This window comes from Cyclopterus lumpus, chromosome 16, assembly GCF_009769545.1.
Source record: "Cyclopterus lumpus isolate fCycLum1 chromosome 16, fCycLum1.pri, whole genome shotgun sequence".
NCBI classification, from domain to species: Eukaryota; Metazoa; Chordata; class Actinopteri; order Perciformes; family Cyclopteridae; genus Cyclopterus; species Cyclopterus lumpus.
This window is the reverse complement of record NC_046981.1, coordinates 8,199,005-8,212,823: the sequence shown is the minus strand read 5'-3', so window position 1 is coordinate 8,212,823 and position 13,819 is coordinate 8,199,005. Positions and strand designations below refer to the sequence as shown.

At 46.4% G+C, this 13,819-nt stretch overlaps 1 protein-coding gene across 2 annotated transcripts in view; it reads left to right on the top strand.

The window, feature by feature from the left end:
• Positions 1-13,819, top strand: part of kirrel3l (kirre like nephrin family adhesion molecule 3, like) — a 32,487-nt gene that overhangs the window by 15,822 nt on the left and 2,846 nt on the right. Inside the window, exons 2-12 of one of the 2 annotated variants that reach the window (XM_034553486.1) lie at positions 4,723-4,878; positions 5,461-5,610; positions 7,567-7,724; positions 9,141-9,291; positions 9,461-9,566; positions 9,902-10,050; positions 10,183-10,310; positions 11,474-11,600; positions 11,786-11,886; positions 12,609-12,807; positions 13,586-13,705. In XM_034553486.1, coding sequence (XP_034409377.1) covers positions 4,723-4,878; positions 5,461-5,610; positions 7,567-7,724; positions 9,141-9,291; positions 9,461-9,566; positions 9,902-10,050; positions 10,183-10,310; positions 11,474-11,600; positions 11,786-11,886; positions 12,609-12,807; positions 13,586-13,705 — 1,545 coding nt within the window. The remainder of the gene's footprint in view (positions 1-4,722; positions 4,879-5,460; positions 5,611-7,566; positions 7,725-9,140; positions 9,292-9,460; positions 9,567-9,901; positions 10,051-10,182; positions 10,311-11,473; positions 11,601-11,785; positions 11,887-12,608; positions 12,808-13,585; positions 13,706-13,819) is intronic. The other variant, XM_034553487.1, reaches the window with a different exon arrangement.

Here is a 13,819-nt window from a genome sequence, read left to right as displayed (position 1 = left end):
CTGCAATTTGTGCACAATAAAAAGCAGAATGGGAAAAAGGATAGTGAGAGTGGGTGGTTGAGAGAGTGCAGATGGAATGCCACGTGATTGACAAAGGATTGAAGAGAGGCCGGGACACACTAAGGTATGAGAGAGGAGGCCATCTGCAGAGGCACAGGCTGAAGGAGTTTGCAACGGTCCAAGTCTAAGAAAAACACAGAGGCTGCTCACACATGCAGTGCTTGTGTTGGGTGCCACACTGCCACGAGTTGGTGGGTGGTATCTGTTATTAGTCCCCTTCAAGCCCTCAGAAGTTCTGTAGGAGTCATAGTAATGAGCTTAGTAGCCAGATCAAACATGAGAGGGGTGCAGGGTCCCTTTTGGGACATACTCTTTGGTTCAGCTACATCAGCACTACTATCTGTTTGAATACACACACACACACACACACACACACACACACACATACAGGAAGGGAAAGACAAAAGAGCCTGACTCAAAACAAAGGGATAATAATTCCATACAGAGAGAAATGGAGCTTGCATTTTCCAGCCCGATTTAGAAGCCTTATCTAGACACAGCACAATGGATGGCATTTGGGGAAAGGGGTTGTTTATTCCAAGCGTGACACTTTTTTGCCAATTGCCTTGTTTTGTGCGGAGGGTTTTTATGGAACTGTTCCCCCCCCCCCCCCTCATATTCTCCTCTCTGACTCTTATTGTGGAAAGCTCACCACCAGCCGGCTGCAGGATTCTACCTCCGCCACAGGGGGAAAAGAGCAAGTAGATATCAGCCGCTATTTTGTAACATTTTGAATTATTGCTGCACAGAGCAAATTGTCCAGTCAAGTTGAGAGCACTTTTATTTATAGACCCTACAGGACTGGATGTTGCACTCTTTGCACTGGATTGGAATGAGGACATGGAATAAAATCAGGACTAAAATAGGGTCTCTCTGCGAACGCAGCTCGGAGCCTCTTAGAGTGAATGAACATGTAGTTGAGTGTCATTGTAACAACACGCAGAAATGGACATAGTGCATTGCCTGAGCTGTTCCCAGCAAGAAAGTCTGACTTTATTTGAAGGACCGGATTTCTTTAATGTTGATTTAAGGAGTAGGCTTCTTTTTTGTTGTTGTCAGATTGCCAAATTGTCATAAGAGATTATGACTGCGGTGACTTGGTAGTAAATGCACTGTAGAGTGTTAGAGCCCCATTTTATCTAAAGGTCATCTTCAGTGCCATTATCTTTCTCAGTCTTTAGCATCATGGATGGCACTTACACATACACATTCTAAGTGTGTACACACACACACACACACACACACACACACACACAGACTCGGTGACTGGTTCAATCTAATTCTATCAAGGCAGATGTCCAGTGGTGGACGGATCATTGCAAACATCTGTCCATCTCTTCCTGATCCTTCCTGATGTGAATGTATCGCTATCAGCACAGATGAAGGGGAGAGAGTGCAGGCAGTGCCGGGGCCGACGCAAAGCTCTTTAATAGGTTGTGTCCAAGTCGGAGAGGCTGTTTTGCACTTAACTCCAACCATGTGACAGAGACAGCAAAGTCACTGTGTCAAAGTAACTGCTAAATGTGCCCCCCAGTGCCTGCCATGTCCCTATTAACACTGCCCCACCCTCCACACTCATTCACACATTCACACTTTCAAATAGGCGCACACACACAGACATAAACATACATTGCACATTTTTAGACACACACACACACACACACACACACACACACGGACTGAGCCCACACAGTTGGGCAGAGATGCACACACACACACACACGTATAAACGTAGACCCATGTGCATCCAGCAGCGTGAAATGATATTCCATTTTGAGAAATCCGGATTAAAATATATCAGGCCAAATGTGTTTTGACCTTGTTACTGGGGAATGGAAAAGAACGTACACACTCATGCACACACACACACACACACACACACAGCAAAGGTAAGACACAGAGGGAATGTTACCATTTTCTGTGATGAGCACTAAAATTGAACTGCATTTAAAGTAACATTAAGCACACCGCATGTGGTATAACTAATCTGCACTGCACATATTTACCTGCGTAACATTCAAGACGACATGGTAAATAAAGTCACATCCACTGCAGAAATGTTCGGATTTCAAGGGGCATTCACATCCTTCTTTTCGAATGTGATTCAATTGCAGCCAACAGACAGGCTCATGATTTTGAGTCTGGTGAAAACACTGTAAGCGATGGCATTGCGGTGTGTGTGTGTGTGTGTGTGTGTGTGTGTGTGTGTGTGTGTGTGTGTGTGTGTGTGTGTGTGTGTGTGTGTGTGTGTGTGTGTGTGTGTGTGTGTGTATGTGTGTGTGTGTGCACACATGTGTGTATGTGACACTGCAGCACATCAAGAACAAGCCTCCTCACACCCACAGCTCCCTACTTCTTCTGACTGCCTCTCATCCACTGTTTCTTTGTCTGCTTCTGTTCCTCCCTCTCTCCCCGTCAGAAATGTATTCATGTAATTAAGCTGCCAATACACCGTCAAAGAATTGTTTAATTCAGCAAGGAGGAATTAAAGGAATCTGGCATGAGTCATTAGCCATTCGAGATGTTCTGATGAGTATTTTCAATAAGGGATCTGGAGAGCAATGAATCACTCACATGGTGTGAAGACATTCGCTACAGCACATACTCCGTAGTCTATATTTGTAAGCCTGCTTTTATATGTGTGTGCGTGCGACGTTAATTGCCATATGTGAGCGTGAGAAATTGAATGTGGGTGAGGTAAAGAGATACAATTCAGTGCATGTAATTCATCCAAACAATCAGCCAATGTGGAGAATGATTACTTATTGTAAACATTTAGATACTCCGGACACGATACTTATTTGCAATCAATGTTTTTTCCTCTGCAATGGGAGGCATATGAAAATGTTCAATAGCTCATAAAAGGCAGAATGTTAGCGACAGGTAGGCAGTCTGTGAAAAACGGCATTTTTTAAGGGAAAATGCCAGCCTTCACTAAATGCATAATAGCCTCAGCTAGAACATGTTTCACTTCTCATTGACTCTCTCAAATTGGCCTCCTTTGATCCACAGTGCGTGACACACATACACCCCACCTGTTTTAGCCGCTTGGTAAAATGATGAAACGGGAGACATTATTGGTGAACTAACATGAATTGTGCAAGAAAGGTCTTTCTTTCTGTTTAGCTATCTAGACTATTAACATCTCATTTGGCCCAGATGGAGAGTAAGAAAGAATGGGGTGCATGTGAAAAGGGGTTTTTTGAGGCAGTTGTTGAGAACCCCAGTGGTATGAGCCATGGAGAACTCACGTTCCTGATGAACTCACTGTTTGGCAGCTCTAATTGTGCTTTTGGGTGACAGAGACAGGAGGGAGCAAAGGGAGAGAGGGGGAGGCGAAGGGTAGGGTTCAGCCCATGGTGCACCCCAAGATGAAGTGGATAATTGAGTGCAGAATAAACACTGCCAACCAGCTCTGAAGCCCCCCTTTCAAAAAAAAAGAAAGAAAAACAGAAGAGAATGAAGCGAGGAAGTGGGGGAAGAGACGGAGAAAGAGAAAAGGGGTGAGACAGAGAGAAAATCCCAGCTACCCTCTGGGGGGAAAAGCTGCTATTGAAAAGCTATTAAACTTGCATTTAGCAGGATTGATTGGAAATGAAGAGGCCTATTAAAAGAGAGGGACAAGGGGACAATAGCGCGTCTCTGGCCGCCGTATGTTGCCCTCCTTTCAGCAGCTTTCTTTGCTTGGGGGGGGGGCAACCCTGTCTGTTTAAGCGCTCCCACCAAGAGAAGCAGTTCAGGGGGGGCTTAGCACTGCCTGAATAGAACCCTCTTTATCTTCCTCTGTCCCCCTTCCCTTCCATTCTCCATCAAGCAACAAAGAAAGAGAGAAGGAGAATGACTGAAGTTTTTTTAAGTCCTCTTTGCCGACTCAAACAGGCACCCCACTTAGATAACCAACCAACTGCCTCTCTCCCTCTCCTCCCACCTTCCCCTATAAGGATTAGTTACCTCTGGAGTCTTGCCATCCTCCCCTGCCAGTAGTGATTCTAATACTTAATCTTTTAGCATAGTGGCACAAAACAGTTGGAACCGTGGAACCGTATTTACGCCGCGTTTCTGCATGTGTGTGAAGGCAGGCCAGCCAATCCAGTGAGACCGTGTGCAGCAGAACGGCTGCAGGTGTCTCTGCTGACTTTCAGCAGGCTCAAACGGATGGGTCCCCCGGGAACTTTAATGGAGTTTTGATTGTTTAACATCCATTTTTACAAAAAGCACACTGAAAGAGTGGCAGATTTTCCTCCCCAGAAGTGTGTTTGTTTCACGTCAGCGAGCATATAAACCATATGGTCTCGAGAAAGACTTAAATAAGTTATGAGGTACAGCTGACTCTTCCTCTTAGAAGCAACATTCATGGGAGGGAAAAAAATAAAATATGTCGGTCTCATACATTCCCTCAGCAAGTGAGAGAGAGAGTGAGCAGACCAGTCTGCCCTTTTTCATACTCACTTATTTTTTTTACACCCCTTCAGGTGAGAGTTTCACTTTTCTAATGCTACATCTCTGCTGGCACTGCAGAAACCTACAGCCATTACATTCTCTGAAACGCCATTAGCAGTATCCTATATGTTTTATAGCTATTTTGTGAATTGTCCAGCTACCATCGTGAAAATATGAATTCTAAGAATATTTGTATTCACATTGTGCTTCCTGTTCCCACAGCAGCCAGCAAAGCAGCCTACTTCTCCCAGCAACCCCAGAACCAGGTGGTTGTCACCGGTCAGTCGGTGACTCTACCCTGTGTCATTGTGGGTTATCGGGGAATGGTACAGTGGACCAAAGATGGCCTGGCACTGGGCGGAGAGAGAGACCTACCAGGTATTATCACTGACTTATTATTTCTGCCTCTCTTCTCTCTACTGCATTATAGCTCTCCCTGTCGGTCTTACCTCGATCAATGCCAGTTCTCATTAGAAACCAAGTCTCTCCATGTCAAACGCTGGAGTTTTACGCAAATGAATGTTTAGAGAACAATGTACTGCAGACAGGTCGGCTACCGCTGCACACAACGGACTTTAATTTGTTGTTTAGCATTTTAAGGGTCTTGTAGGAAGGTAGATAATCAATTGGCTTTTGTCACGCGCTGACATTTAAATGTGTGGCAGACTAGAGAGAAGGTGGAGAGGCTTCCTCTTGACCTTAGCCACCCAATCTTCATTGTGTCTGCCTTTAAAGGACAGACTCCTCATGCAGCCACCTTCTCACGTGTTGCATTTCCAGTCTCACACTGCCCTGCTAACGGCTCAATGGCTTTCATTGGTGTTTTAAAAAGCCGTGGCACGTTTTCTCACTCCTTTGTTCAACGCTTTAATCTGTCCATGTTATAGTCCGATCATTATGTGTTGGTTGTTGGGTGCTTTGTCGGTCTCTGACTCTATTCTCTGGGCTGGCTTCACGCAGGCTGGACGCGGTATACCTTAATGGGCGACCCGCTATCAGGCGAGCACAGCTTGCTGATCGATTCGGCAGAGTTGGAGGATGACGCGGTGTACGAGTGTCAGGCTACACAGGCGGCATTGCGCTCCCATCGTGCCAAGCTCACTGTACTAGGTAAGATACACAGCTCACGCATGATCCTCACAGCCAGCGCTCGTGCCAAGGCCTGCAGGCTGGCAGCTCTTGGGAACAAACAGGGGAGTGTACAAATCTAGTAGACAAATCTACAAACAACACAAACGCTACACAAGATAATCGCATTTAAAGAAATTCTCAACATAGACAAATACAAAAATTAAATACATATTGTTAAATTAGCAATTCATAAACAGTCTCTTATCACCACGGAAAAGATAACCTCATTTTTAAATCTAGCTTCCCGGTTTAAATCATGTCCTGAAAGTATAATTCAAACCAGGCAAGAGCTCAGCCAAGAGATTTATCTCGAAAAAAAGAAACCCTCTGCTCTCAGTAGCGATAATGAAGACTGTGGATGTCTTGGATAATGTGATTGCTGCAGTCACAAATGACTTGTGTAGTCGCTTGGAAGTCAGGGTCTGCACAGTTAGCACATTTTACAGTGAGCCACAACATTTGTCAACGGCAAGGCGTTTTTCACATTAACATGATGTGAGTGATCTACTTCTTCACACAGGCGTTCAGAGGTGGAGGGGGTGAGGCGGGGGGGTGGGGGGTGGGGGCAAGTCCTGTGGGAATCGGAATTGGCAAAGCACTGCTGGCATCTGGTGGCATGCAAAGGAACATCATTCTATTAATTTGTCCCGCCAATTGTCCGCACTCAACTTAGTGGAAGTCTTATAGAGCGATAAGGGAAAACGTACAGAGGGAGGTATTAATTAGTTCATCAGCTTAAGCCACAACACAATGCAAAGCGTTCGCCACAGAGCCTGTTGTCCGTTGCTATCAAGGTGTGCAGTCTGAGTTCATGGCAGTGGTACAGACAGGGTTGTCATGGAAAGGCAAGCAGAGAGCGATCACAGTCAGCACGTAGGAACATTTCAAACTAAAGGAATAGGTTCAGAAAGCTCGCCCGTGTTCATCAGCCCACCTTTGTGTGTCTCGTGTCCCCGTCAAAGCTGTACAGAGCAGCACAAAGCACGGCCCTCACCACATGCCCACACACTGCCACACAGATACCCGGGTGGAGGCAGCCGGCAAAGTTGATGAAAGTGACACTTTCACATTTAATGCAATAACCAAATCTGCTGGTTCATAAACATGATATGCATTTCATAAATATAGAAAGGAAATCGGGTGAATTGCTCAGAACCTGTAGTCTGTTTACGTTTGGACATAAGGGTGTTAAAAAGTGATGGGGTGCACACACCTGTGTGTGTGTGTGTGTGTGTGTGTGTGTGTGTGTGTGTGTGTGTGTGTGTGTGTGTGTGTGTGTGTGTGTGTGTGTGTGTGTGTGTAAATCAATGTGGCCAGATGAGACCAAAGCAATCCTGCACAGTCAAAGGAGTCAACGGTAGGAGTGCAGTCAGGGGAATCGGCATGGAAATTAAAATCACCTAGCACTCGGATTCCATTAGTGTCCGTGTTGCGGAAGCGGAAGGACCTCTGACAATTCAGATACACACAGTGAAATTGGTTCGGTGGAGGGAGCGAGAAAGGCCAGCACAAACCCCATGTTTACGCCTTCTCATATTGGTTGGGGAGATAGACGCCTTCATCAGGGGTGGCACGCTTGGCTTGCCAGTGGTGCGAGCGAAACCATGCAAATAAATGAACAAATAAGCAATTCAGTTGAAACATCACTCTGCAAGAGTAAGAGCAAATAGAGTAATAACGCTAGTCTCAAGAAAAGAAAAAAAAAATGTGGTTGAGTCGGTTTTTCTTCCAAATGATGTCTTTTCTCTTTTCTCCAACTACACTTTGTTAATCGGACGCATGGCCATGAGAAGATATTGTTTGCCTCTTTTGCTGTTGAGCTAAGAGCAACGTCGAGCTCAATAACAGTATGGCCTCTTTGTGGCTCTGTGTTGGCCTGGAGCTGTAATGAGTTTGTTATTTAGTTTTGAGTGGTGTGTTTGTTCTGCTTTACAGTTCCTCCTTCCGACCCCGTGGTGGAGGGTGGCCCCGTTGTACGTCTGAAGGCCCACACACCACACAATCTCACCTGCAGAGCCTCAGGGGCCAAACCTGCCGCTGAGATCACCTGGTACAGAGATGGAGAGGTCATGGAGACGGCTATTTATTCCAAGGTACAGTGAGAACACATCTATGCATTATCCCAGCATTATCATTCAAACAGTAACAACCGCACATTATTACAACACGTAACAGCGCGCGGAAATGAATGCAAAGCTATTCAAATCAGATATATATTTTCTCTGTGGGATACTCTTCTTTTTCTCGTTTTATTTTTCTCATCTTCCTTCCGTGGTCTCACAGGTTTTCTTTCTATCACCACCCATCTCTCGCACAATTTCTTTGCTCACTCGCTGCAGTCCCCCTCCCATTTTCCCTCTTGCCTGACCCCCCCCCCCCCCCACTCCCACCCTCCCTCCTCTGCCTCCCCCCTTCGCTAACCCCCTCCACCCCCCTTTGCTCCCTAATGCAGCGACACCACAGCATAACTGGAGCATGCCAAAGCTCAGACAGGCATGAGTGTTTCATACAGTAGAGTTTCCGCAGAGAAGAAATAACCCACAACAATGCAGAAACACAATGGGGATGCGCCGGAGCGTAAGCCAGCCACGGCTGGGAAAGTGTCACATTTTTCATGCTCTCTGACCACGCTAAACGACGCTAAACGCCACATTTAAGGAGGCGAGAGCCTGCAGTGAGAAGGGAGGGAAGAGGATTGGAGGGGCCAGGGAGGAGACGAGAGGAGGGGAAAAGAAGAATACATAGAAAAAAAGAATATTAACGAGTAAGATAGCTTTGAGAAAAACAGAGATTATTTCCAACATTAAGAAATGAGACTGGGGGCAGATAAATCTTTGTCTTAGTAAGGGGGTGGTGTCAGGAAATGATGTGATTTGATCGAGCATAATAGTGCTTTTTCTGTGTCTGGCTGAGGAAGTGAAAGCCTGCGTCCATTGATTTGGCTGTCCGGGGACAAATCTCAGCTTGCCCTTGCTCTCTTCCTAAGATGTGTGACACTTCTTCCTCACTGTCACCACCCAAAAAAAAAAACAGACACACAGGCCTCTTGGGCATCACAGTTGTGTTTCCCCTTGCTAGTGTGTGTGTATGAGGAAGAGAGGGAGAAAAGGAGAGAGCAGTGAGCCATATCCTCAGAATCTACACCTTTCCTCACTTAGGCGTATTGATTTCTGTGAGCAGTAAATAGATTTAAAAGATGATGACAAACAAGGAGCGCTGACGGGGAACACTCTCAGAAATGTGGGAACAGCACAATATCCCCTGCTGCACCATAAAATATATGATTTAACTGCCATGCCAAGAACGGGATGACAATTTTAACGCCTACCAAAAGAAAAAATAAGACCTGCAGTGTCATAGAGATATTCCTCGGTGGTTTGGTGACTTGCTTGTGTACCATTGAGCTGATGCTCTGTTGTGTTCGATTGGAGTCTCTATTTAAAAGCATAGCTTGTAAACTGTTGATCGGATGTACAGGAGAATCTAACAGTTGTTGTGCAACTCTACAGACTCTGCTTGAGGATGGAAAGAAGGAGGCGGCTGTCAGTATGCTTCCAATCGTTCCTGAGGATAGCGACTCTGGACGCACCTACACCTGCAGGGTTCTTAACCTAGCTGCCCCAGCTGGACGACAGACATCGATCACTATCAATGTCCAGCGTGAGTGTCCCAGCTTCAGCTTCCATACACAGACCACCAACATATTGTAACGTTGTAGCATGCTATGCACAGTAATCTGGTTCTGTTGCACTGTTAAAATGTGAATGGTGCCAATACCATTACTAAATCCAATTTGTGTCAGTAACATGAAGGTTTTCCTTTTTAACAGACCCTCCTTCAGTGACTCTATCAGTCCAGCCTCAGACTGTAACTGAGGGAGCTAAGGTTCTCTTCATCTGCTCTGCTTCGGCCAATCCTGAAATCACTGGATACAGGTATCCATCCTGCTTTTTAATCTCAATGTTTCACTCTGATCCTGCAACTCCATCCATGCATAGCCAGCAGTCTAAAATGATGATACAGCAAAATTGTGCAGCTACATTATATGCTGCTAACATGCAAACCACCGTAAAGATGTCATTCAGAAAAAAAGCAGTACAAGCATGCAAGTGCTTGGTAGATTCATTGGGTTAAATGGGCTGCTTGACTGGCAACGTTTGATTGTGATTGGCACAAGCCATGAATCGGCTAATAACCACTTTGATACGCATGGCTGAGTACCTTCCGTGAACTAATGCGACTGTATAATGTGATTATTCATCTGTCCCAGGTGGTCAAAAGGAGGAGTTCCCATCTCTGAGGCAAATGGAGACAGCCTTGAGGTGACAGTGGACTACTCTTACTTCACAGACCCCGTCTCCTGTGAGGTGTCCAACTCTGTAGGCAGCACCAATGTCAGCACCCTGGTTGATGTCCAATGTGAGTTCAACTTCAGGCAAACATTCCTTGCAGTCTGGCTCAGCAATGTATTTTGCCCTTTTTTCTCGAGGTATGTTAATGTGAAAAAGCAGCCTCTTATTTATTGTAACCGTCTGTGTCGCTTCACCTTAGTCGGCCCCAGACTGCTGTCGGAGCCGAAGCCAATGACGGTGGATATAGGGATGGATGCAGCCTTTACTTGTGCTTGGACTGGAAACCCTCCTCTGACCCTGGCCTGGACCAAGCAGGGCTCCAGCGTGGTAAGGCGTGGTACATCAACACTAGTCACCACCTTAACTTAATGGTAAAGCTTCAACACCATCCCTCCAGAGAGAAACATTCACATATGGCCTTGAGGCATGAAATCCTCACACATTTCTGCCAAACATTCTTTTTATGGCTGAATCTTCAACACCTCCTCTCTCAATGCTCCCTGAGGGCTAAAGCCTCTGGCAGAAAACTGTCCGTCCACTGACAGTTTCATACAGCATCATCAGGGCACATGACATGCTGTAATACATCAAATTATTCAATAAATCAGTCAACCAGTCAAGCTGTGGTTCAAACTCACAGTATTACAACACGTGCCGCAACTTTCAGAGCGGCATTCCTGCCATTGAAAAGGCTGCACCTGAGTATCCATTTCATTATCCATTTTGTTGGTGGATTAAATGGGACATTCACACCTTTATTTACATCATCTTGGTAAAAGTCGCTCAGCACACGCACACACTATCACACATCTCATAGGAGCTTCTCTCCTGGCGACTAATACACTTTTCTGAGGCGCTGCTGGAGAAAACACCTCCAGTGAGGAATGCTGCAGGATGGCGTAAGTGATGCTGTCATTTTCAAGAGTGAACGCTTTTAGCTCCTCAGAGGGAAAAAACACGACATTTTTCTAATCCACCCACTGCCGCTGTCCCTCACACAGCTACAAGTAGTGGAATAATTGGGTTACTCCATAAGTGTGTTGAAATAAAAACATTGGAGAGAGGGAAGGAGGATGGGAGGGAGGAGGACCGAGTGGGGGTAAATGGATTAATCACAGCTTGATGGAATGACAGGATCAATGAGCTAAGGAGTGAGTGAGTGTAGCAGCTCCAAAGGCTAAGGCCCACTCACCAAAGTGCGCTCCGTTCTGTACCCACTGTTTAATTACAACAATCTCCCCAGCAGCACGGCCATTCAGCGCTGGCTGGAGTGCTTAATGCTGTGATTAAAGCTCTTCACAATGAAATTAAACTCAAACCACTAGCATTTGTTACAATGGTCAGCCCACCTCTGTGCTGCCTCCACAATCCACTGATAAAGGTCCCAGTTTCCTTTGTCTGCCTCTTCTCCCCACTGCGTCGCTTTCTCTCGCTCCTTCTCTCTCTCTCTCTAACACACTTCTCACTTGTCTCTCTGGATTCCTCACTAGGTGCTCAGTAATGGCAACACCTTGCAGCTGAAGGCTGTTACCCAGGAGGATGCTGGAACATACACCTGCAAGGCCATCGTACCTCGGATTGGAGTCGCGGAAAGAGATGTCACTCTAACCGTAAATGGTGAGTGGCTTCTTTTCAGAGTGTACACAGTTGCTTGTAATGTTTGGACTGATGTGTTGACTAAGTAGCATGAAAATGTGTATCTGACAAATTTAGCATTGGTCAATATTTCCAAAAATATTCTTTATTGTGTTCTTTCATTTCTCTGCTCTGCTCACTCTGTCTTTCTTTCTTCCTCACACCAGGCCCACCTATCATCACAGTGGACGCCACGCAGCATGCTGTCAAGCACTCCAAGGGCAAGCTGGAGTGCTGGGTGGGAAGCAGCCCCACGCCTGATAAGATTGTAAGTGAGCCCTGTTATTTGTATTGTGCGTCATTCCCTTTCCCTTGTGCTTGGGAGCTTACCACCTCCATGTTCCTCCCAGCCACACCCACATCAGAGCGATGAGTCAGTGCATCTTTACCCCTGACCTCACCTTCACACTTTTGCACCAACACGTCTCCACCTCACACACTGACAAACACGTACACACACATATTCACAGCTGTAATTGCTGCGACATTGACTGCAGAGGCAGTCGAGTTCAGGGAGCTGTGGGAGACCGGCTTCCTGTCGGTTTCAGTCAAACCCTATTCAATTAGCGGCCCAAGAGGCATCCCTTGGCTGACTGACCCCGTTGAACTGCTGAACGTACGCTGGGCAGTGAGAGGATAATTAGGGTATGAGGAGGAGTGAGAGACAGGTGCCCTGCTGGCCCTGCACTAGAGACAGCAGAGAGGAGCCTTATTTCCTAGTGCAGCTACCTAACCCGTCTTAGGCCTCACCTGCAGGGCAGACGTGGGAGGCGACTTAAACATGAGCCTGTGAGCTGTGTCAGCCACGAAGCACCTTAGAGGTCGGCAGAGAGAAAGCAGAACAGAGAGAGAAACTGTTTTTCAGTCGGCGGCAGGCCGGGATCTAAGAATAAACAGCCGGGCAGGCCTCTGCTTAGCTCGGCGGTGAGCAATTCTTCATAGAAATGTGACTTACTCCCTGTCGTCCTTTTCTCCTGCTCCTCTCAACAGGTGTGGACCTTTGGAGACATGAGCCTGTCCTCTGGTTCCTCCGGTCGTTACTCAGTGCAGACAGTAACCAGCGACCATGGTGTCCTGTCTTCCCTGGTGCTGTCAGAGACTCTGGCACAGGATTTCCAGCTGCGCTACAACTGCACCGCTTGGAACCGCTTCGGCACCGGCACCGCCCTGGTCACACTGAAGGAGCAAGGTACACACTAACAGCAGTATTAATCCCCACCAGGGTTAAAATTATCAATTCTTGATGTGACGGCGGCAAGATTAGGGGAAATCAGCGCTCCTGTCTTGTGCTTATCTTAAGTACAGTATACTCCTCTAATCAATATGATGTAATTAGCAGATGGTTCCTTTAATGAATATGTTTGCCCCATAGCATAGATATTGATTGGGGACAAAAGTCAATTAGAGGAGGCTACATGCATTTGTGGTTGGACTCATATCCGATATCTCGGTCTGAGAGCCAAATTCAGCATCTTATGCTGCAGTCGCTTTAAGTGATCTTAAAATTAGGCAGAAGTGCAACAAGCCTTTGTTGCAGCAGACACCAAAAATAAGGTCCTCGCAAGTAATTTAAATCAACGTAGCAGAGTGGGGTCTCCAGAGGAATGGGCAGCGGTATCTCCTGGAATCTCTAATTAGATTACTGTCTGTTGCTTCATTGCATGTCAGGCCTTGTTACCCTTCTTTTAGAGAGATTAGAGACAATAGCCAGGCTGTGGGATGCCGGATTGCCCGCATGAGCATACGCTAGCTGTGAGCAGGCCGGGGATTACCGCAGATGAGTTTGTATAGGCATTGACGTTTCTGGGATTAGCAAGACAAATGAATGGATGTCTTTCTTTCTTTTGCTCAGATCTGCACGTTCTTGAACTGACACGTATGTTCTACTATCTCTCATTTCATCCCCCTCCTTCTCTTGGCAACCATCCACCCCCACCCGCTTCCTTCCATTACTGTTCTTGTTGCAGAAGCCCTGCCTATGTTGATAATTGTCGGTGGAGCAGTTGGTGGAGGCTGTGTCCTGCTCATCGGTGTCATCACTCTGGTCTCCCTCTGCTGCAGGCACACAGGCAAAGGTGAGCTCAACGGTTAGTATGGGCGCGAGGGTCAACAGCCAATTCTTCAAATCAAACAGATTAAAGTCCTTTTCATTTGTGAGCCCGAAAAGTTTCTGTTCAGTTTTTGAACCGTTTCCCCTGTGA